At 44.8% G+C, this 23,769-nt stretch overlaps 1 protein-coding gene across 1 annotated transcript in view; it reads right to left on the reverse strand.

Moving 5' to 3' along the window:
* Positions 1–23,769, reverse strand: part of DSCAM (DS cell adhesion molecule) — an 859,941-nt gene that overhangs the window by 153,844 nt on the left and 682,328 nt on the right. The window contains 3 exon segments of the mRNA XM_027551145.1: positions 1,110–1,238; positions 1,990–2,086; positions 3,854–4,050. Of these exon segments, the coding sequence (XP_027406946.1) occupies positions 1,110–1,238; positions 1,990–2,086; positions 3,854–4,050 (423 nt within the window).

A 23,769-nucleotide genomic window follows, 5' to 3' on the forward strand; every position in this document is an offset into this window, starting at 1 on the left:
TATGCATCTCTAACCCAGGACTTCTAGCCATCCTCAAGCACTATTGCTATGACCTCTGTTCTTGGTTTGATCCAAGCTGTTTTCATCCTCAGTAATTCCTTTCCTTAACCCCCACCTTAGCCCTTTTCTGGACTCACTTCCTCATCCAGTCTCACCCTTTGCCCCACCCTGCCCCTTGCCTGCTCCTACAGAAACATTTCTGCCCACCTGACCTGCCTTTCTACATGCCACCAGCTTAATTTTTTGCTCCAGCTTCAGCTCAGGAGATAAATGTATCATGACAGTGTGCTGTGAAGTGATGCACGGTGCCTAGAAAGTGAGAAACGAGGCCACTTTCCTGGACTGTGAGACCATTAAACCCTCATGAGCTGATGCTCCTCTAATTCCTCATCTTTCGTGTCTAAGTCCAGACCTGGAGCCACAGTGGGGGTACCCTCCCCTCGGCCTGATGGGTCCTAATGTTCAAAGTGGTCCTGTCATTGTCACTTTAAGATGATCAACCGGCGTGCCTGATGTGGTCCTGACAGCTGATCTGTTTTATTTCTGGGCTCTTGGTGAGCTGGCCACTTGCCCAGCGAAGCACAGGCGTGCCTGGCTGCATCTGTGCCACCAGCCTGTCCCTGCACATCCAGGAGGTCCCTGAAGGGTCAGTGCTGTCTCAGCAATATGTGGCCCTCTGCACAAACCACCATGGTTCAGCTCAGCCCGTGGATACTGAACGCAGCCAGTGCTCAGGGATGTGGACACTAGGGAAGCAGGGGGAAGACAGGGAGGTGGGAAAAATAACGCAGTGGCCAGGTTGGGTTGGCAGCAGCCTGTGCACCCTTTGGTGGTGACAGTGCCACAGTGACCCACGGGGAGGGAGCAGGATTGAGGTCCTGCTGGTTTAAGGAGAAAAGAGGCAGGGCTGACCCAACAAAGAGATCTCAACACAAAATCACTCCTACTAAAGGAAATGGGGGTGGTGTGCTTCATGCAAGGAAAGAGAGAGACTGGCGAAAAGAGCTCCCTCTGAGTTTCCCACAGTCCAGCTTGTGCTTACATTAAAAGGCAACCAATAAAACAGCTGTTGGAAGTGGAACTACAGCTGGAGGAAATGAAGGACTTACCTGATTTATTTTTGCATTCAATGTCATAGCCCGTGATGGGGCTGTTCCCGTCAAAGCCCATGGTCCACCTGAGGGTGATGGTACGTGCCTTCACATCCTTGATCTCAATTTCAGGAGGATCTGGGGGCTCTGTGTGGTCAACAGAAAACCTGGGTTAGTTTGAACATCGTTCAGGCATAAGATGCTAGTGAAAATCCCGAGTGACTCACAAAAACTTTGTCAGCATTCAACACGGCAGACTTATTTATTTGTGTTTTTTAACCTGGAAGTATTTTTTTCCTAATCGCATTTTAGGATGGAACAATTTTATTTTTCCAAATTTGCCAATTGTCATAGGACTTATAAAGCTGGACCAAACCTGAGGATTTACATGTCACTCTTCTGGTCTGGCTCGGGATCTATTAATCAGAAACTATTTTGGCCCCGAATATGAAACTTTCATTCAGATCATCTAGTTGTTGTTTAGCCACTAAGTCGTGTCTGACTCTTTGCGACCCCATGGACTGTAGCCCACCAGGCTCCTCTGTCCATTGGATTTCCCAGGCAAGAATACTGGAGTGAGTTGCCATTTCCCTCCTCCAGGGGCAGAACATCTAGTAAGGATTCCTAAATTTGAACAAGAAAGGCACAACGTCGGGCTGCCCAGTCAGCTGACCCAGTTCCTTTATGGACTTTGCTCCCTCTGTGTGGGGGCTGCACCTTGGTATAATTGTGAGATCTGTAAAATGAAGCTTTAGCACCAACTTTGTTCAGATTCAACATCTTCTTAGGACTTGGAAGTGTGATGTGTCAAGCTGAGGCCACTCGGACACAGAGCCTGGGCACACACTTACTGTCCTGACACCGCCGAGTTTCTCCCCCTAGGTTCTGTCCGTCCTACCTTGCACCGTGAGCTGAATTATTCCACGGTCCTCCCCATATGAATTGATAGCGTGACAGGAGAAGAAGCCAGAATCTTCTCTTACCGTTGGCAAAATCTATGTGTAAAGCAGAGAGAAATCCATCTTACCCAGAGGAATGCAGAGAGAGAACAACTCAAAGCGCTCTTGGTTACAAAAATCTCTCCATTCTCACTCTCCTCCCAGCCCCAAGCACACACATAAACACACTCACACACAGGGACACAAAAAGCTGAGAACAAATTATTTCAGCACAATTGTAAATGTGCCAATGGATAGATTCAGTGTACATAATCCATGTCAGCTGCCAGCTCATTAAATTGGATGTGAAATGTATGTAGGATGTCACATTCAGGTTGACATATATTCCACATACTCCCACTTTAAAAAAAAAATCTCATAGTGGATTTTGTTTTTAAGTCAAGATAAATGTTTTATTAAATGTCTTCTTTACATTATTGATATATATGTTTGTCTCTAAAAGACAATGATGAGCCTTAACAAACTTTCCAAAATATTTCTCACGAGCCAGTAGAGCCCATCCTGATGAAGTTTCTCTACATCACTGGCAGAGTGTCCATCAGACCATCATGTACTATATTTGTAAATACTTAAACAGTGTCATTGGGAGGAGTTTTGGTTAAATCTCATAGTGGATTTTTAAAACAGCCAGAGCAATCCTGCCTAAACAAAACAGATCTATAAACATTGCAATAAAGGTTTGGTCTCCCAGGACTCCAAGATTGGATCTGAGAGTGAATCGATATGCACGTTTCAAACACGGGACTTTTTTGTCCCTCATGTGTGTTTTATAGCATCATGTCTCCCCCATATTAAAAGAATCACTCAGCTAACTACCAGCAGTGCTAAATATTCTAAGAGACTGCAATACTTTTTTACTCTGGGTTTTCCCCCAAGAAGCAAAATATTTTCCTTATAATATTTTTGTGGCAGAATTCTTCTGACTTTTTTTTCAGGAAGTTAAAAAAAAAAGTGCACAGTGTAGGCTGTCATTTCTCCAGAATTACCTGTCATTAAAAGATGCTATTTGTCCAGACATAGAGAATAGACTTATTGACTTGGGGAGAGGGGAGGGGAGGGTGAGATGTACAGAAAGAGTAACCCAGGAACTTACATTACCATATGTAAAATTGATCGTCAATGGCAATTTGCTTTATGGCTCAGGAAACTCAAACAGGGGCTCTGTATCAACCTAGAGGGGTGGGATGGGGCAGGAGATGGGAGGGAGGTTCAAAAGGGAGCGGGTATATGTATACCTATGGCTGATTCATGTTGAGGTTTGAGAGAAAACAACAAAATTCTATAAAGCAATTATCCTTCAATAAAAAAATAAATTAAAAATATGCCATTTCTCTCTTCTTCTTCTTATTATTACAGTTTGTTTTCCTGCCATGTTGGCAATAATTTCACTCTTAACCACATGTAGGATAAAGTACTATTTTTGCAGGCTACTCTGGAATCCCTTTATATATAAAAGTAGAGAGATAGTGTTTCATAAATGTTTCTTTTTTTTAAGTTTTTTTTTACATGGACCATTTTTAAAGCCTTTATTGAATTTGTTTTTTGTTTTGTTCTTTTTATTAAAAAGTTGTTTGGTTTCTTGGCTGTGAGGCATGTGGGATCTTAGGTGTCCGACCAGGGATTGAACCAGCACCCCCTGCATTGCAAGGCGAAGTCTCAGCCACTGGAACACCAAGGGAGCCCCGTTGTAACTGTTGATGATGATCTGTGGCTTTCCCCGACATGCAGTCACGTATGTGAAAGGACAGGATTATTCTGCCTGTGAAGGTAGGTGCTCATCTGTCCTGTTTGCCATGCTCTTACCTGCAGAGTAGAAATCACCTCCTCCCCCACCTCCTTGGTGGACACGAGATAACGGGCCATTTCAGGGTTAATGATCCGGTCCTCTTTCTCCCAGCGGACTATGATGGGCTTCTCACCGTGAGCCGTGCAGCTCATTTCCTTCTTTTGACCCTGAGTGGCCAGGGTGGTGTTTGGGTAGGATGTAATCATCGCAGGAACTGAAAATCCAAAAATGACACAATTATTCGGCAAAGCAAGGGTTCACGGTTTCCCCACCATAACACATGGCTCAATTGCATTTGAGATGTTTCTTTGAAATGTATTGGCTGAGCAAGAATCATTATTAAAAGAGTTGGAAGGGTGGCAGAAAAATGAAACTGGACTCAATGAGCCCCAAGCAGAAATTGCTGTGTGGTTTCCTATTTGGAGGGGGGTGGGGTGTGCAGGTCTTATTCTCCTCCAATCCCTGTGGAAAGTAAACTTATGTTCCCTAAAACACACAAGAAAATGATATGACTTGCTTATTAGACAGGAAAAAGGGCTTCCATTGAGAATTGTACTCCTCCTTCCATAATCACCTACATTTCCAACTATCCTTGTCAACTATGGGAATTTCCGAAACCTTGTTAGTTAACCGATTGACTAACCAATTCTTGAAGTCACCTCTTGGCATCCCTAACCCACAGTTCTGCAGACCTCAAAACCAGACTTTTCCCAAAGTTTATAGCAGGGAATCTCATCTCAATGTATTGAGAGAATGGGAAACTTTATTTGTGAAACTTGTCAAGTTCCCTCCCTCCATCTCAAAATTCCTCTTGATGAAAGTGAAAGAGGAGAGTGAAAAAGCTGGCTTAAAACTCAACATTCAAAAAACTAAGATCATGGCATCTGGTTCGATTACTTCATGGTAAATAGATGGGGAAACAATGAAAACAGTGACAGGCTTCACTTTCTTGGGCACCAAAATTACTGCAGATGGTGACTGCAGCCATGAAATTAAAAGACACTTGCTCCTTGGAAGAAAAGCTATGACTAAACTAGACAGCATATTAAAAATTAGAGACATTACTTTGCCAACACAGTCCAATCTAATCAAAGCTATGGTTTTTCTAGTAGTTATATATGGATATGAGAATTGGACCATAAAGAAAGCTGAGCACCGAGGAAATGATGCTTTTGAACTGTGGTGTTGGAGAAGACTCGTGAGAATCCTTTGAACTGCAAGATCAAACCAGTCGATCTTAATGGAAATCATTCCTGAATATTCATTGAAAGGACTGATGCTGAAGCTCCAATACTTTGGCCACCTGATGGGAAGAACTGACTCATTGGAAAAGATCCTGATGCTGGAAAGATTGGAGGCGGGAGGTGAAGGGGACGACAGAGGATGTGATGGTTGGATGGCATCACCTGCTCAATGGACATAAGTTTGAGCAAGCTTCAGGAGTTGGTGATGGACAGGGAGGCCTGGTGTGCTGCAGTCCTTGGGGTCACAAAGAAACGGACACCTAGAGACTGAACTAGTGTATTGGAGAAGACTCCTGAGAGTCCCTTGGATAGCAAGGAGATTAAACCAGTCAACCCTAAAGGAGCTCAACCCAGAATATTCATTGGAAGGATTGATGCTGAAGCTGAAGCTCCAATAATTTGGCCACCTAGTTGGAAGAGCAGACTCATTGGAAAAGCCTTCAATTGTGGGGAGATTGAAGGCAAAATGAGAAGAGGGAAGTAGAGGATGAGATGTTGATAGCACCACTGACTCAAAGGACGTGAGTTTGTGCAAACTCCAGGAGATAGTGAAGACAGGGAATCTTGGCGTGCTGCAGTCCATGGGGTGGCAGAGTCAGACATGACTTAGGCACTGAACAATTAGTGTGGAAATGGACCTGAGGAATCCAGCAAAAGCAAACACAAACACACTCTAGAAGGAGCTACCCTCCACCCAGGCCCTTTGGGATTCTCCAGATGAATCTCTGCTAACATGAGCTCACAAAACAAAAATAGTAAAACACGTGAGAAAACAATATACCCTCATGGAGAATCAGGCCCCCAAGGGCTTCAGATGCTAGAATTACGAGATACAGGCCTTGAAATAATAATGCACAAAATGTTTAAAGATATTTTCAAAACATGAGAAAGGAACAAGAAGATATGAAAAACAAACAGGAAGATTTGAAAAAGAACTAGAACAAATTTATATTTTTTTATCTACTTTTTACCTAATTTTCCCAATCACGGGAGTAAGGGCTCTCCCTCATTCGTAAGGTCATGCTCATGCTATATTCTTTGCCACCCAACTCAGGGCCCTCCAGCACCTCTCCCTGGGCACTTGACCATAGAAACGCTGTGCCTTCCCCTGAGAATGGCACATGCCAGGGCATGTCCTCCCTGCAGCCAGCTAGAGTGGTTTGAGACACACAAGGCAAAGATCTCCCAGTTTTGTAGCCTGGACCCCACGGAAGACCCCACACTGTGGAGCTTCTCTATAGTCACAAGGCATATGGCAGAGATAACACAATGTGGAGTGGGCAGGCTGGGAATGGAGCGAAAGAAGCACCAGGAGGCCCAGATTTTAAAGAAAGCTGCCCACAACCATGGTGAGATTCCTCTTCCTGAGCATCTGAGAAGCAGCAGAACTGCTCCACCATCCCCAAACTTTGGTTCTGATCCCTCCTTCCCTTTCACCTTTTAAAGATAATTTTTAATTTTATTAACCAATATACTGAGGTACAATAAACATACCACAAAATTCACTTGCTTCAAGTATATAATTTTAGTATTGCCTTCGCTTTCTAGGCTCAAGGGGGAGGGGCAAGACATTTTATTGAGTGAAAGATTCTTTAAATTCTGTAGCACTTTACAATTTTCAAAAGTTTCACACACATGATTTCATACAATCCCATAATAACTCTTATTAACCCCCTGCCCCTGTCTTGCTCCTCGCCCTTTCCTCTCCCCACTGGTTTGTTCTCTGTATCTGTGAGTCTGTTTCTCTTTTGTTTTGTTCACTTGTTTGTTGTATTTTTCAGATTCCACAAGTGATATCTTAGTGACATCATCACCAAGTGATATCATCACCAAGTGATAGAAGTGATATCATCGAGTATCTTTTTCTCTGTCTGACTTATTTCACTTAGCAGAATGCCATCCAAGTCCATCCATATTGCTGCAAATAGCAAATTTTCATGATTTTTATGGCTCAGTAGGATTCCACCGTATATATATGTGCCACGTCTTCTTTATCTACACATCTGTTGGTAGACGTTTAGGTTGCTTCCATACCTTGCTGTGAATAGCACTGCTATGAAGATTGGGTGCATGTATCTTTTTGAATTAGTGCTTTTGTTTTTCTCAGATCTATACCCAAGAGTGGAATTGCTGGGTGAGTTTAAAGCAGGGACTGGCTCTGCTGCTTTCCCCCCGTGGGGGCTGCAGTGATGATTGTGGGCCTCATCATGATGCTGAGATGTGGGCATGTCTGGGGGTGAGGGGCTAAGGTGTATAGGTGGGGAGACGTGGAATGCCAGCTGGGGCTTCAGCATCTTAAATGCAGCGGAGGGTAGGGACCAACAGAAATGCCCAGGGCTGTAGGCATTTGGAGTCCTGGGCGGGCTTGTCTGGGATCGCAGGCAGACGATGGGTCAGTGTGGAATGGACTTACAGGGGCACTGTGGGGCTTAGAACTTAATGAGTCAGCTCATGTCCATGTCTGTAGAGGTTACACATCAGGGTTTGGTTTATTGTTTTATTGGCTGCCTGGATTCAAAAAAGAAGAAGAGAAAATGTTGATAGTGAAGACTAGATGTCTGAGGCCATTGCACTGTACAGCGTCCTAAATAATGAGAAATAATTCTTCTATTAATAGTATGAAAAGTGAAAGTGTTAGTTGCTCAGTCAAGTCCAGCTCTTTGTAACCCCATGGACTATAGCCCCACCAGTCTCCTCTGTCCTTGGAATTCTCTAGGAAAGTACGTTGGAATGGGTTGCTATTCCCTTCTCCAGAGAATCTTTCTGACCCAGGGATCAAACCTGGGTCTCTGCACCACAGGCAGACTCTCTCCTGTCTGAGCCATTAGGGAAGCCCACAAATAATTTACCAACTGGAATAGGGCCCCCCGGCCCCTCCTGTAGAGAACCAGTTCCTACAGCCCACTTTGTTGAGCACAGAGGAGAGAGACTCCAGTGGCAGAGCTGTGTTCTGGAAATTAATCCACACTAATGCCTTCCAGTGTGATGGGCTGCTAAAGGCCACACAGAGGATTTCTCAGTGTATGCTATTTGCTAAATAAGAAAAAAAAAAAAAAAGGCAAAGAAACATGTCACATGGCAGGGTATGAAAAAATACAGATTTCTTGTGAAGACACATTGAGTGTGATCACTTCTCAAGTCTGGGGTATTTTACCACTCTCAGTACTTTATATTTCAGTGCTGCTACTGCTAAGTCGCTTCAGTCGTGTCCGACTCTGTGCGACCCCATAGACGGCAGCCCACCGGGCTCCCCCGTCCCTGGGATTCTCCAGGCAAGAACACTGGAGTGGGTTGCCAGTTCCTTCTCCAATGCATGAAAGTGAAAAGTGAAAGTGAAGTTGCTCGGTTGTGTCGGACTCTTCACGACCTACCAGGCTCCTCCGCCCATGGCATTTTCCAGGCAAGCGTACTGGAGTGGGTGCCATTGCCTTATGGGAATGAGGATCAGGCAGAATTCCTTTGTGCTGTCTCCATAGAACTAAATAATTCGACCAACAGCATTGTCATCCAACCGAGAGAGAAGGCGAAGGTTCTTCAGGACAGAGGATCTCGGATGTAAACTCCAGAGTCCTCCGTGACATGAGTGCAACCCACCTGGGCACCTCTGTGAAGTTCAGTCTCACTCCTGTACAGTAACCGAGCTTCTGCAAAGCCATGCCGAGCCTGGCCCCCGCAGCGGAGAAGTGTTCTGGTCAAAACCAAAGGAACCCCACCCCCAGCCATAAGAACCCAAAGACAGATGCCGAATAAGGGTTTCTGTCCGACCTCATGAGCTGCTACACAGGGAGCAAATGCATTCAGAAGGCTGGAATCTGCCTGGAATGTAATTTTCTATCCCTTTGAAAGCATCAACTAGAGGAACACATTCGTGGTCTCTAAGAAAATGCAGCTGTGCTCAGAGGGCTTGCTTGTTGTCTGCCCTTTCCTTTTCCTACTAATGAAAAGCTTTACTGTTTTCTACATGGGAGAAGTACCTCAACTAAACCCTGGCCCTCCGGTGTATGATTTGTCCATCTTACCGTGCAAAAAAAAAAGCTTCTCTTTTTACTCATATTTCTCCTTCAGAGGAATGTCCCCAACAAAATGGGTATTTTAGTTCTGGTTCATGGTCAGAAATTGTCTGACGAGCCCTTGTTCTGTCTCACCCAAGTATTCTCAGCCCTTTAAAGAGACTGATCATTTTCACATCTCTTTGCAATGCTAATGTTTGAAGGCACGACCTTTTCACTCATCACAGTCACCAGTGCTGAGAGGTGACAGCATGTCAGTGGAGCAGGGCTCTCTGCAAGGGTCTCTGAAGCATAACGAACGGATTGGGTAAGAGGGCTGAGAACCAAGGGAGCCTGGGCTGCCCTGCTAGTGGGAGAGAAGGAAACCAAGACCAAGAGGGCTTTGTTCAACGATCACATGCCCTGTGCTTCTCCAGCAAAATTACCCATTAAAGAGACAGCTGTTGTACTTTGTTATATACTGGTTTATAAATTTCCTTCATTAACCACAATATCGCCTACCAGCACCTTAATGTTCAGCAGATCTGCATTCTTCCTGTTTAAGGGAGGCTCATCTGACCTACTTCCTTGCAATGCAAACAGACAGTGGTACAGTGAGTGGAGCTGCTGCTACAGGCAGGGAGAGCCGAGCCTGTGCACAGAGATCAGCTCTGTGGTCCAGGGATGCTGTCTTCTTAGTCTGAAATTGGCCACGTGGGAAGATTTACACCAGGGAAACTGACAGACTGACAAATGCTGGAAACTGGTGCTTTCTTCTCTTCCTCCTCTCCCAACGGCTAGTTGTTTGAAAATTAAGAATTTACCAGAACACTACTTAGGAGGGTGTGCCAATATGTGAATGATTTCAAAGCGTGTTCCCATGTTTCCAGAAGCACTGAGAAGGTGTTAATTTACCTCAGAGCAATAATCAAACTTGGGCTTACCAGGTGGTGCTAGTGGTAAAGAATCTGCCTGCCAAAGCAGGAAATGCAGCAGTTTGATCCCTGGTTGGGAAGATCCCCTGGAAGAGGGCATGGCAATCCACTCCAGTCTTCTTGCCTGGAGAATCCCATGGACTGAGGAGCCTGGTCTTCAGTCCAAGGGGTTGCAAACAGTCAGACATGACTGGGTGACTGAGCACAATAACCAACCTAATTTGTAACAGCTGTTGTTGATGTTCAGTCACTCAGTTGTGTCTGACCCTTTGTGACCCCATGGACTGCAGCATACCAGGCTTCCCTGTCCTTCCCTAACTCCCAGAGTTTGCTCAAAATCAGGTCCATTGAGTCAGCGATGCCATCCAACCATCTCATCCTCTGTTGCACCCTTCTCCTCCTGCCTTCAATCTTTCCCAGCATCAGGTTCTTTTCCAATGAGTTGGCTCTTTGGAGCTTCAACTTCAGCATCAGAAAGAAAAAACTCATTCTTTCCCAATGAGTTCTCATCAGGTGGCCAAAGTATTGGAGCTTCAACTTCAGCATCAGTCTTTCCAATGAATATTCAAGGTTAATTTCCTTTAGGATTGACTAGTTTGATCTCCTTGCTGTCCAAGGGACTCTCAAGAGTCTTCTCCAGCACCACAGCTTGAAAGCATCAGTTCTTCAGTGTTTAGCCTTCTTTATGGTCCAACTCTCATATCCATACTACTGCTGCTGCTGCTGCTGCTAAGTCGCCTCAGTCGTGTCCGACTCTGTGCGACCCCATAGACTGCAGCCCACCAGGCTCCCCCGTCCCTGGGATTCTCCAGGCAAGAACACTGGAGTGGGTTGCCATTTCCTTCTCCAATGCAGGAAGGTGAAAAGTGAAAGTGAAGTTGCTCAGTCATATCTGACTTTCAGCGACCCCATGGACTGCAGCCTACCAGGCTCCTCCATCCATGGGATTTTCCGGGCAACAGTACTGGAGTGGGGTGCCATTGCTTTCTCCCTCACATCCATACATGAGTACTCAAATATGAACAGCACATCACTGCATGTTTTGACAAGAATTCAATTATAACTTGACATACACATTGATTTTTCAACACAAGGATATATAGAAAAATAAAAATTATATTAATAAATCACTGATATGAAAGATTATTTCTCAAACTTTACTCTTCTGTTTTCATGACTCTACCAGTAATATAAAACTGGTCCTAATACAGCTTTATTTCTTTTTTACTTTAGCTCTGCTGAAAGCACTGAAAAAGAAACAAAAGGAAATACCAAGTGTCCTGGATAAGCCCCAAGTAGACAATATGACTGTCAAGATTATCTGGTTCAGTCCCTTCATTTCACAGAGAAAGAGAAAACCAGAGAAGCAGAATGGGAATCAAAGGCCCAGATGCAAGAGTCAAGCAGAATCTGACTTTCACGTTGTTGTTGTTGAGTCACTAAGTTGTGTCTGACTCTTTTACAATCCCATGGACTGTAGCCCACCAGTCTCCCTCTGTCCGTGGGATTTCCCAGGCAAGAATACTGCAGTGGGTTGTCATGACCTCCTCCAGGGGATCTTCCCCACCAAGGGATCAAACCTGAATCTCCTGCATCTCCTGCATTGGCAGGGGGATTTTTACCTCTGAGCCACCTGGGAAGCTTCTGACTTTCAGGAGTCCTGTTCTATCTAAAACCATCATTATCACAGATAACAACTCCCATAGAGGCAGCCAATCTTCCTGGATGCCCATGACCTCCCATATTTGACCTGCAACCTGGGAAGTCCCTCAGTCCCTCCACGTGGTCAGAACAGAGGTGGCAGAGGAGGGTGTGGGGTCAAGAACAAGGCAGCAAGGCTTCCCCAATCTGAGGCAGGAACACTAGGGTCTCCAGGTGGGAGTTCTGGGGAGGGAGATACTCTGAGACATGAACACATTCTATGAGCCACTTCTTCTTTTTGTTTCTTTAGCTACTTCTTCAACTATATATTTACATCTTCCTACCATTTGACTATAAACATTTTCAAACACACAGAAAGTTGAACAGCCTTATACCCGCTGCCTGTGTTTTGCAATGAACATTTCATTCAGAGATTTGAATCAAAATTTATTTTCACTGTTATTTCACCAGTCAATCAAAATTTACTGAACACATGATTTTTACTACTCTGAATACATAAAATAAACTTGAGTGAAAATATGAATCAGTGCATGTTGCAAAGATCAGGCGCTAAGATGGCAGCTGCCTTCTTGAATTCTGCTGCTCAGGGTGAAGCCCCTTGGAGGTGTTTTAGTCCAGACCCTGATGCTGTGGCTTGGGGTCTGGCTGCCTTGGGTTAGACACTGGTCTTCTCAGAGAAGGAGGGGATAAAGGGGACCAGAAGCCAGGAGGCTAGGCTCCAACCTTACGCCATCTGTGTACACGCTGCTGTGAGTGAGCAAGATGATGACTGCCCTGGGCCTCAGTGTTCTCAACTGATTTATGGATGAGCTGCGTGGGACAAGGTGCTCTCATCCTGGGCTGCATCTTAGACATGGAATCATCTGGTTTTAAAAATAAACCAGTGCTCAGGCCCTGTGTGTACTCAGTTGCTCCAGTTATGTTCACCTCTTTGGGACCCTACAGACTGTAGCTGATCAGGCTCCTCTGTCCATGGAGATTCTCCAGGCAAAAATCCTGGAGTGGATTGCCATGCCGTCCTCCAGGGGATCTTCCTGGCCTAGGGACTGAATGCACGTCTTCTGCATTTATGGCTGAGCCATGGAGGAAGCCTCCCAGACCCTACCCTAGACCAACTGAATCAGAGACTCTGGGGGGCTGGGCATGGGAATGGGTTTATTCAAAGTTCTTCAAGTGGTCCTCATATACAGCCTTGAATGAAAAAGCTCAATGGATGATCTCTAAGGCCTTTCCAGCTCTGACTGTCCTCCCCATTCCCTTTTTACTTCCTTAATTTTTTAAAAATTTATTTTAATCAGAGGATAATTACTTTACAATATTGTGATGGTTTTTCCCATACATCAGTATGAATCAGCCATAGGTATACATATGTCCCCTCCATTCTGAACACTCTTCCCACCTCCCTTCCCACCCTCCTTTTTATTTCTAATCTCCCCTTCACTCTGTCCCTTTTCCCTTCCCTTCTTCCTTCTCTCCTGCCTGTCTAACTTCCTTCCTTTCATCTGATCCCTTTCTTCCTTTTTCTCCTTCTCCCTCTGTGTCACCATCCCATAATAACAACAGTTAACTTTCCTGAATCCTGCTCGGTGCTGGGATACTTCCTGTGTACTCTGTCTGTATGTATTCCCTGCACACAGCGACCTCACTGGATATGGCTGTAGAAATGACCTGAGACTTATTGTAAGTGCCGTTTTTAGTAGGCTCCAAATTATACTACAAATATGTGTGAATGATATAGAAATAACATTTCTCGAAGATTCATTGGATTTAAATTTATATGAACATATGTCTATGCAGATGATCAAAGAGAACCAGACACCAAACACCTACTTTGAAGGGAACTGAATTAAGATTAACATATAAGAGAATTTCAGGATTTATTTCATCCTTGACATCTTGTCCTTTCTTTTTATTTATAAGTAAGGAAACAGAACTGGAGGGTTAAGGCTGGCTAGATGAGAGCCTTCTCTCATCTGATCCTCTTCTACTCCTATTTCAAAACTCTATTTCGTGTAGTAAGATGTAAACAATCAGTATCACCTTAGTCGTGGCACGTGGGATCTAGTTCCCTGACCAGGGATTGAACCCAGGCTCCCAGCATTGGGAAGCTGGAGTCTCAGCCCCTGGACCACTGTAACTAAAAGATCTCACACACTGAAGCTAAAGATCCCACTATGCCACAACTGAGGTCTGGCATAGCCAAATAATTTCAAAACAAAAGAATAAGAAAAATCAGTATTACCATAAAAATCATACAGTAAAATTATCTTTACTTCCCAAGATGATGAATCTTGCCCTTCCTTTTCTTTCCCTTCTTCCCTTTCTTTCTCTAGGGTCTGGAGAAGCTAAGCAGGTCTAACCTGAGTCTCATGGAGTGACTCATATATCTGGGACTTCTCCAGTGGTGCGGTGGATAGGAATCCACCTGCCAATGCAGGGGACATGGGTTCCATTCCTGGTCCGGGAAGATTTCACACGCTGTGAGGCAACTGAGTCCATGCACCACAACCACTGAAGCCCACATGCCCTAGAACCCGTGCTCTGTGACAAGAGAAACCACTGCAGTAAGACCACACACCTCAATGGAGAGTAACCCCTGTGCACTGCAACTAGAGAAAGCTCACACAGCAACAAAGACCCAGTGAAATAAAAAAAAAAAATGTTAAAAAAATCATATGCCTGAACCTGTGTATCCTCTCAAGTTTCATATCACTTTTACACCCCAGATCTCACAGAGATACACATGTTCCCAGTAGAGAAGAGAGTGCTTAATTCCATGTACCCACACTGAAACAGAATCAGAGCAGGTAAACAGAATTGGAGTCTAAAGCCATCAACAAGTCAATGAAAGAGCCAGATGGAGAACCTAGGCCTTCTGGACCCGAGCGCAAAGCTCTTTGCCCAACCACAGTGGAGGCCCCGAGGCTGGTCCGCAGGGCACAGAACGCCACCTGCTGGGGGGAGGGGTACCAGAGCATCCTTGGAAGTCCCTCTACCTGGGCCTGGGCCTGTTCAGGGGAGACTGATGTTCTTGATGGTTCCCTTCAGCTACAATAAGGACCCTAACATCTCTTCTGCAAGCCTACTGTCTATCTGAGCATTGAGGCCAGCAGGATAGGCTCCACAACTGTAGGTTCCCAAACAAAATGAAAATGTGTAGACCTTTGTTAACAAGGCAGGAGAAAGGTGCCAGTAAAGTGACCAACTATGAAGCCCTTTTTCCTTCTTCTGTAGTCTCTTTTTCTCCATGTGCCATGATGATTTATATTCACTGTTGAGCCAGCCCTCCCAGGCCCCCAGGACACACTTTGCGACTTGCAAACACATGTGTGCACCCTATGAAGTTAGGGTGCCCTTCCCATCAGAATGACCACTGCACCCGTGTCTTGGGTGGGTGACCTCCAGGTGCCCTAAATTGCTCTCTGAAAGCTGCCTGGTGCTGCCGCCTCCAGCAAAGAGGCTCCCCTATATTCTCCATGGAGATGCCAGCCCACACCCAGATCCTCACAGGGTGGAGGATGGCAGTGATGAATGGGTGGACGCAGTGAAGGGGAGGCCTGGGGCCAAGGAGGTGAGAGGAAGATAGTTGAGCTACACAACGAGAGAGGCCACTGCAGTGAAAAGCCCGAGCATCTCAAGGAAGAGTAGTCCTCACTCAGTGCAGCTAGAGAAAACCCTCCATCCTGGGGAGGCAGGGAGGCGGCGGCAGGTAGGACTCAGGAGCGGAGACTTCAAGTGCCCAGTTCATGCTGCATTATTCCATCCAACTTCATTACAAAACACACATTTACTGATGAAATTATTGAATCCCCTGGTGATCCAGTGGTTAAGAATCCACATGCAAGGCAGGGGACAAGAGTTCTACCCCTGATCCACATGCCATGGAGCAACTAAGCCTATGTACCACAATTACTTAGCCCACTCACCCTAGAGCCTGTGCCCCACAAGAGAAGCCACTGCAATGAGAAGCCCATGTACCACGAGGAAGAGTGGCCCCCACTTGCCACAAATAGAGAAAGTCAGTGCAGCAATGAGGACCCAGCACAGCCAAAAGTAAATAAATAAATGCTGAAAAAATAAAGATAAAATTATTAAGAACTTCAATATGGTGGCTGAAGAAGCTTAAACCTAAGTGCAGGGTCCCTTGGGAGCTGGTGACCCCATGCCATGGGATTGACCACATACTCCAGACAACAATCCTCCATGCTGTAAGTGCCCAGCTTCCTAGGAAGACACAGCTGTGACAGGTAGACAAGAATAGCCTGGTTACCTGCAGGGGTAAGGAAGTTGGGAAGGGTCTCTTGAGTCTCTGGGGCAAAGTTGGGGCACACTAACTGCAGCCTTGAAGAAGGACCAGGAGCCAGCAGCCTCCTCTTTTCTCATCACCAAGGCAACAGAGTGGACCTCTGATGTCATGTTTCTCTGTCACTGCGGTTCTGATCCTTACATTACCTGGGGCTACTGAAGAACCCATGGTCACATGTTATCCTCAGGATTCTTCTCTTTTTCTTTCTTTTTAAAAAATTTTTTTCTTGGAGTACAATTGATTTACAACGCTGTGTTAATTTCTGCTGTACAGCAAAGTGAATCATACACACACACACACACACATACATACATGCATACACCCCCTCTTTTAAGATACTTTTCCCATACAGGTCAATACAGAGTATTGAGTAGAGTTCCCTGTGCTATACAGTAGGCCCTTATTAGCTATTTATTTATACACAGTTGTGTGTATGCATCAATTCCAATCCCCCAATTTATCCCTTCCACCCCATCCTTCTCCTTTTCAAAAAATTGTGGCAAAGTATACAAAATATAAAACTGATCATTTTAACCGTAAGTCCAAAAGCATTAAGTGCATTCACACCATTGTACGAACCTTACCATTGTCCATCTCCAGAACTTTTCCATCTTCTTCAACTGGAACTCTGTCCTCATGAAGTAGTAACTCCCCATTCTCTGCTCCCAGCCTCTGGTACCCACCATTCTACTTTCTGTCTTTGTGAATTTGACTGTTTCAAGTACGTCCTCTAAGTGGAATTTTACAGTATGTTTGTCTTTCTGTGATGGGTTTGTTTCACTTAGCTTAATGTATTCAAGGGCTTTCCAGCTGGCTCAGTGGTAAAGAACCCACTTGCCAATGCAGGAGACATAGGTTCGATCCCTGAGTCGGGAAGATCCCCTGGAGGGCAATTCACTCCAGTATTCTTGCCTGGGAAATTCCATGGATAGAGGAACCTGGTGGGCTACAGTCCATGGGGTTGCAAAAGAGCTGGGCAAGACTGAGCAACTAAACAACAGTAACGATGTGTTCAAGGTTCACCCGAGTTGTAATATACGTCAGACTCTCCTTCCTTTTTAAGCCTGGATGATATTCTGTTGTGCATAGATACAATATTTTGCTTATCCGTTCATCCATCGATGAAGTTGTTTCTGTCTTTTGGCTCCTGTGAAGAAGGCTGCTATGATCACCGGTACACAGAGCATTATTCTTGAAAGTGTCTGTTGCCCTTTGCTAGAGAAAATTGTTTGCAATTCTGTGCCTGCTTCTTTTTCTGCTTCTTTTCAATGTTCAAAGGCCGAGCGGCTTCCTCCCGGTTTGGGGTCCCTGCCTCTCAGCTGCGTCTCCGTTTCCTCATCTGTAAGAACAATGGGGCCTCCAGCCTCCTGAGGCTGTGATGGGGATTAATGAGATTATGTGTGTGGAACCCACTGAGTGTGTCCTCAGAAAGGCCCTGAAGAAACACAGAGTGCTATTATCTCTGCTGCAGAATCAGAAATGCCTCCTGTCCAAATACATATTGTTCATAAAAGTTTCAGCAAGGAAGACTACCTACCGGGCGGCACTAATCCTCATCAAGAAAATGATTTCTCCAGCCAGGAATTAATAAGTTCTTAGCATATACCAAAATATCTCCTCGGCTGGGTTATTATGCTTACATAATGAAGTTACTTTGATTATAACCATTAATCAAATACGTGTTTCCAAGCTACAGTGGGCTGTGTTTGATGTTAAATTTCAACAAGAATGACAACATCTCCACTTCTTGGCAGCTTTGCCAGGGCCCCATGACTTGATTAAATGTGTCAGGGTAAAGACAGAGGACATTTAGGGTTTGTATTACATTCACTCTGTACGTGTTTTCAAGTTACCTTATTGAAAGAATATTGATTTTTTAAATTTTAGTTTAAAAATATTTATTTAGCTTTGACGGGTCTTGGTTGCAGCACGCAGGATCTTTGTTGTGATGTGTGGGCTCCAGGGCACACAAGCTTAGTAGGTCCAGCACCCGGGCTTAGTTACCTCTAGGCAAGTGGGATCTTAGTTCCCTGACCAGGGATTGAACCCGCATCCCCTGCACTGCAAGGCAGGTTCCTAAGCATTGGATCACCAGCAAAGTCCCTGAAGTTGAGTTATTTTGCAAGACAAGTATAAATATTAACCAAAAGATGAAAAACAGTATTTCCCTCAAATTCACATACAGATAGGCAGTCATTTCCCCCCTCCTTTTTTTTTTTTTTTAAGCCTGTCTGGTCATGTATATGGACTCTACACTGCCCAATAAGAAAACTTCCTAATAATTAAGTAGAAAAAAATATTAAGTAGACTTTTTGCCAACAGTGATAGTAAAATATACATTAAAAATAGCAAGAAAATAGATGCTGTCATAATGAAAAATTAAGTGAGGTCCAGAATATTGACCAGAAAAACAAGGGCCCACGGAGAGGGCCACAAGCGATACACATGTCTAACCAACTGATGCGAGGATCCTAGGCTGCCAGCGAGCCTGTGCAGGGGCACTGAGGTGGTTCCTCCCAGCCAAGACTTCTTCCTTCTAAAATATTCACATATGGTTCTTGAGAGGCAAGTGGTTTCCATGGAAACCAGATCAGAGTGTTTTCCTGGCTTAGGGATGGAAACACAGAACAGTTCTGCCTAAAGCCACATTCTAACTTTTAAGCAGAGGCTTCCTTCCCATACAGCTGCTTTTCATGGAGAAGCAAAGGGAACAAACATAAACCCTTTCCCCCTTTCACACTCCTGGGGTGCCTGAGCCTCACTCTGCTGATACCAGTGGCCATGTCTATCACCCTGGGGCTCCCTGGAATCCAGGGCAGGGTCTTCTGGCAGCTGTGCTGAGGCCATCTCCTTCTTCAGGGCTTCCCAGGGTCTTCCTCCTCTTGAAGAATCTTGTTCAAGACAGGTCAGTGACCACGACTTTGATCCTGCCACGGACTCTGAAATCCTCACCGTATTTTAAAATTTCTCTCATTTCGCCTTTTCCTTGAAGCCATTTAACCAGTTGGCCATCATCCTGTGTCCATATTCATTTCCCCCAGGACTTCTTCATTTGGCTGCTGATGAGACGTTCCCATTTGCTTGCATACAACGCACACTTGCTTTTATTAAGCTGGTTAGCTGGATTTGGTTATAATATTTGGTTTATTTAATTTGATTATCATTTTTCCCCTTGCATGTCTTTGTCATCTGACTATGCTAGTTTCAGGGACACAAAAAGTTCTTTCAGAGACACCTGATGTAATAATGATGCTAAGTATAGCCAACATGTATTAAGCCCTATGTTAATCATTTTATTAGCTTTTAATCTTCCTAGCTTGAAAAGAAAATGGCAACCCACTCCAGGATTCTTGCCTGTAAAATCCCATGGACAGAGGAGCCTAGCGGGCTACAGTCCATGGGATTGCAAAGAGTCGGACATGACTGAACAACTGATGACATCTTTACAGCAACCCTAGGAGGTAAATGCTATCCTTACCCTTATTTTGTGAGCACAGAAATTGAGACATAGAATGGCTCATTCCAAGTCACACAATAGAGATGGAGCCTGAATTTTAACATAGTCATACCCCTTGGGTATACATCTATAAATGCTCGAGTCTTGCCTGGTTTTGAATTGTTCATATAATAGTTGCTCTATTATTTTCCATCTTCCATCTTTCATTCTTTGTTATGATTACATGGTATCTGCTATACGTATTATACATTTATCACCAAGTTATGTCCGACTCTTTGTGACCCCATGGACTGCAGCACGCCAAGCTTCTCTCTCCTTCACTGTCTCCTGGGGTTTGCTCAGACTCATGTCCACTGAGTTGGTGATGCCATCCAACCATCTCATATATATATGTGTATATAATATATATGGAGACTTCAGGTATTTTCATTGCTGTATAATATTTCTTTGTATGAATATTTATGGCTTACTTACTTGAGAGGGTTCAGAATTTGGACATCACAATGTGAGCATCAAAATTTTAGTACATGAATAACGGTCATTTATCCATGAAATTCTCTAGGGAACATTTAGAGGAATACAATTTCTAGTCAATATATATGTGCGTCTTTAAATTTATGAGACAATGCCAAGCAGCTTTCAAAAACAGATGTGCACATTTACAGTCCAACCGTCAATTTTTGTTATTCATTTGTTCATAACACTGGTTCTTCAAGAGTGGTCCCTGGGCTTCCCTGGTGACTCTGTTAAAGAACCCACCTGCCAATGCAGGGGACACAGGTTCGATCCCTGATCCGGGAAGATCCCACATGCCAAGGAGCAAGTAAGCCCATACCCCACAACTACTGAGCCTGTGCGCAAGGCCCTGGGAGCTGCGACTACTGAAGACTCCGCGCTCTGGAGACTGTGCTCTGCAGCAAGAGAAGCCACCGCAACGAGAAGCATGCACAAGGCGACCAAGGGCAGCCTCTGCTCACTGCAACTGGAGAAAAGCCCACACAGCAGTGAAGACACAGCACAGTCAAAGATAAATAAATAAATTATATATATCTTTTCAGGTGGCACTAGTGGTAAAGAGCCTGCCTGCCAATGCAGGAGATGCAAAAGACACAGGTTGGGAAGATCCCCTGGAGGAGGGCATGGCAACCCACTCCAATATTCTTGCCTGGAGAATCCCATGGACAGAGGAGCCTGGTGGGCTACAGTTCATAGGCTCATAGTCAGACATGACTAAAGTGCTTTAGTGCATGTACACATGTGCACACACACACACATACACACATATACACACAGGGTGGTCCCTGAACTCACAGCAGAAGCATCACCTGGCAACTTGCTAGAAATGCCAGTTCTGGGGCTAGGGGTCCTAACAAGTGCTCCATGTGACTCTGGGGAATGTACACAGCTGAGAACCACTGCTTTAGAGCTCTTCTTGGCCTCTTCCCTCACTCCTCCCCAAAACCACTCTGAACCTTTTTCTAGGTGTTGTGGGAAAGTGCAGGATTTGAAATCAAAAGAGCAGCCTCTGAGTTTTGGCTCTGTCGATGCTCAGGCTGTGCACCGAGGTGAATGTTTACACTCTAAGCCCATTCCTCAGTGGGTACCATGGTGATGGCCGCCTCAGCACAGACCCACAGCAAAGATCAAACACATGAAAAGCCCTTTGTAGACTGTGCCAGGTTTAGAATGCCAGTTATCTTCCTCCAGCTAATATTTGCATCCGTGAACTTGTTTTCCCAACTAGATTTACATTCTACCAAGGCGAAAGGGCTTTTCTATGTATGTATATATGGGCCAGGACCAGAAGGGAAAAATGAAAACAGTGTTAGGATGAGGGCATCTTAGAGATTTTAAAGATTTAAACACATTGTATGGTTTTTATAAAGCTTAAGCAATTAAAAAATCACATTTAAAAGTGAATTCCACTTTGTAGGTTCTAAATGAAGTATTAATAAATTTGGTAAATAATTGTTCAGTTTCTAAGTCATGTCTGACTCTTTACAACCCCATGGACTACAGCATGCCAGCCTTCCCTGTCCTCCACTATCTCCTGGAGCTTACTCAAACTCACGCCCATTGAGTCGGTGATGCCATCCAATCCTCCCCTCCTCTGTCACTCCGTTCTTCTCCTGCCCTCAATCTTTCCAAGCATCAGGGTCCTTTCCAATGATAAATAATGGATTTTTCCATTTATCCAATGGTAAATAATATGTATCATCATATTGTCTAGAAAACTGATGTCATAGATTAAAAGAAAAAGAAAGGCTTTTTTAAAAGAGCTAAATTCCTTAACTCAATATGAAAGGAATAGGGTGACAGTCTGCTTACTCTGCAAGATCAGGGTTTCGGGTGGGGTTTTCAAAGGGACGGTCACCACAGGTTAATAGAAAGGTGTGTATGTGTGTGCATGAGTGCCTGAGATCATGTGCACGTGTGTGCATTCTTCTATAAGTGCCAGAGTGAACGTGTGTATAATCATGCAGGCATCACACACATGAGCATGCCTGTATATGTGTGTCTTAGAGGCATAGAGGACAATTCCTGAGCCCTTGGAGCATTAAAATGATCCTGAATTCTAAGTCCAGAATTTTATGTGAAAGCCAAGGTGGTGTACATTTTTAATAATGTCTGTTAGAAAATAAACACACACTATATATCTTTCTTTTTAAAGAGCTTTCTCTCTTAAAGAGGAAAATATTCAAAGTACTCAGATGGTCTCCTGTCCCATTTTTTTTAGGTGTGCTGAAGCAGTGACCAATAGGGAGGTGATGGACATGCAAGATGGCACCAGCGATTCTGCAGACGGAAAAGCATGTTTTCTGAAGGAGCAAGCAACACAGTTCCTCCCAGCCTTGCTAGAGCCCAAACAACTTGCCTTTCCTTTTTAATTTGAAGTGGAGGGAATTCTCCTCATGTACTGAGCTGTAGGATTAATGATGCCAGGGAATAGAAACTGGATCCTAGCTTGTGAGCAAATGCCAGGATAGGTCCATGCACACGTGCCCACATGCCCACATACGCCTGTGCACACCACTGCCCACCCCCACCTCAGACACCTCAAATCAGTGCTTTCCCCAACTTTGTGTCCTGGGCTTAGGAACTTCAGATCCAAGCATAAAGTCAGGAAGCTGTCACTTGGCACCTTTGCATGGGTATTTTCTTTGTCACTGTGGCAGGTGGCATCATTTCGTGTCCCCTATTTATAGCAGTTGATAAATCTTACCAAGGAAGAAACAGAAAGGCGCAAGGGGTTCTTGGAAAATAGGCTTCCTTGTTAATCAGAAGATACTCTACGACCCAGCAGCTCCCTGAGGGTTTTTAGATTTCAGAGGCTTGTGAAGCAACACATGTAAATATGCCTCCCAGAGCAGGAGAGCAGGCGCTAATTGAGGCACTGACGGCTCTAAATGAAGCAGGAACCCACTAGGAAGACTCAGCTCCCGTGGAAACGAGCGCTGCCAAGCAAGGCATGCCAGAGCATCAGCAGGTTTCATTCACCGTGTATCCATGCAAGTAAGCGCACACTTAAGCACCCTGACTGGGTCTCTTACAGTGCAGGATCTGAGCAAAACAGCCACAAAATAATGTTAAAATATTAAAAACATCTCCCTTATGAATCTTCCAATTCATTGTCTCCCTAAGTGGATATTTTTATTGTCTATTTCTCCTTTCACAGATGCAAAACAGGTATGCTATTGCTTAGTCGCTCGGTCGTGTCCAGCTCTTTGCAACCCCATGGACTGTAGCGCACCAGGTTCCTCTGTCTGTGGGATTTTCCAGGGAAGAACACTGGAGCGAGATGCCATTTCCTCCTCCAGGGTATCTTCTCAACCCAGGGATCGAATCCATGTCTCCTGCTTTGGCAGGTGGATTCTTTACCACTGAGCCACCTGGGAAGCTCCCAAACAGGTATGCTGCTGCTAAGTCGCTTCAGTCGTGTCTGACTCTGTGTTACCCCATAGACGGCAGCCCACCAGGCTCTGCCATCCCTGGGATTCTCCAGGCAAGAACACTGGAGTGGGTTGCCATTTCCTTCTCCAATGCAGGAAAGTGAAAAGTGAAAGTGAAGTCGCTCAGTTGTGCCCAACTTGTAGCAACCCCATGGACTGCAGCCCACCAGGCTCCTCCGTCCATGGGATTTTCCAGGCAAGAGTACTGGAGTGGGTTGCCATTGCCTTCTCAGGAAACCGTTAAACATTTCTCAGCCAGGCATATTCCAGAATACTTAACAGCATCATCTTCAGCTTACTGTGATGAAAGGGGGGTGGTGTTATCCTCTACATCCCCAGTGCATGCAACAGGGGCTGCAGGTTTTACTTCATCTGACCTTGTGGATTTAA

This window comes from Bos indicus x Bos taurus, chromosome 1, assembly GCF_003369695.1.
Source record: "Bos indicus x Bos taurus breed Angus x Brahman F1 hybrid chromosome 1, Bos_hybrid_MaternalHap_v2.0, whole genome shotgun sequence".
Taxonomy (NCBI): Eukaryota; Metazoa; Chordata; class Mammalia; order Artiodactyla; family Bovidae; genus Bos; species Bos indicus x Bos taurus.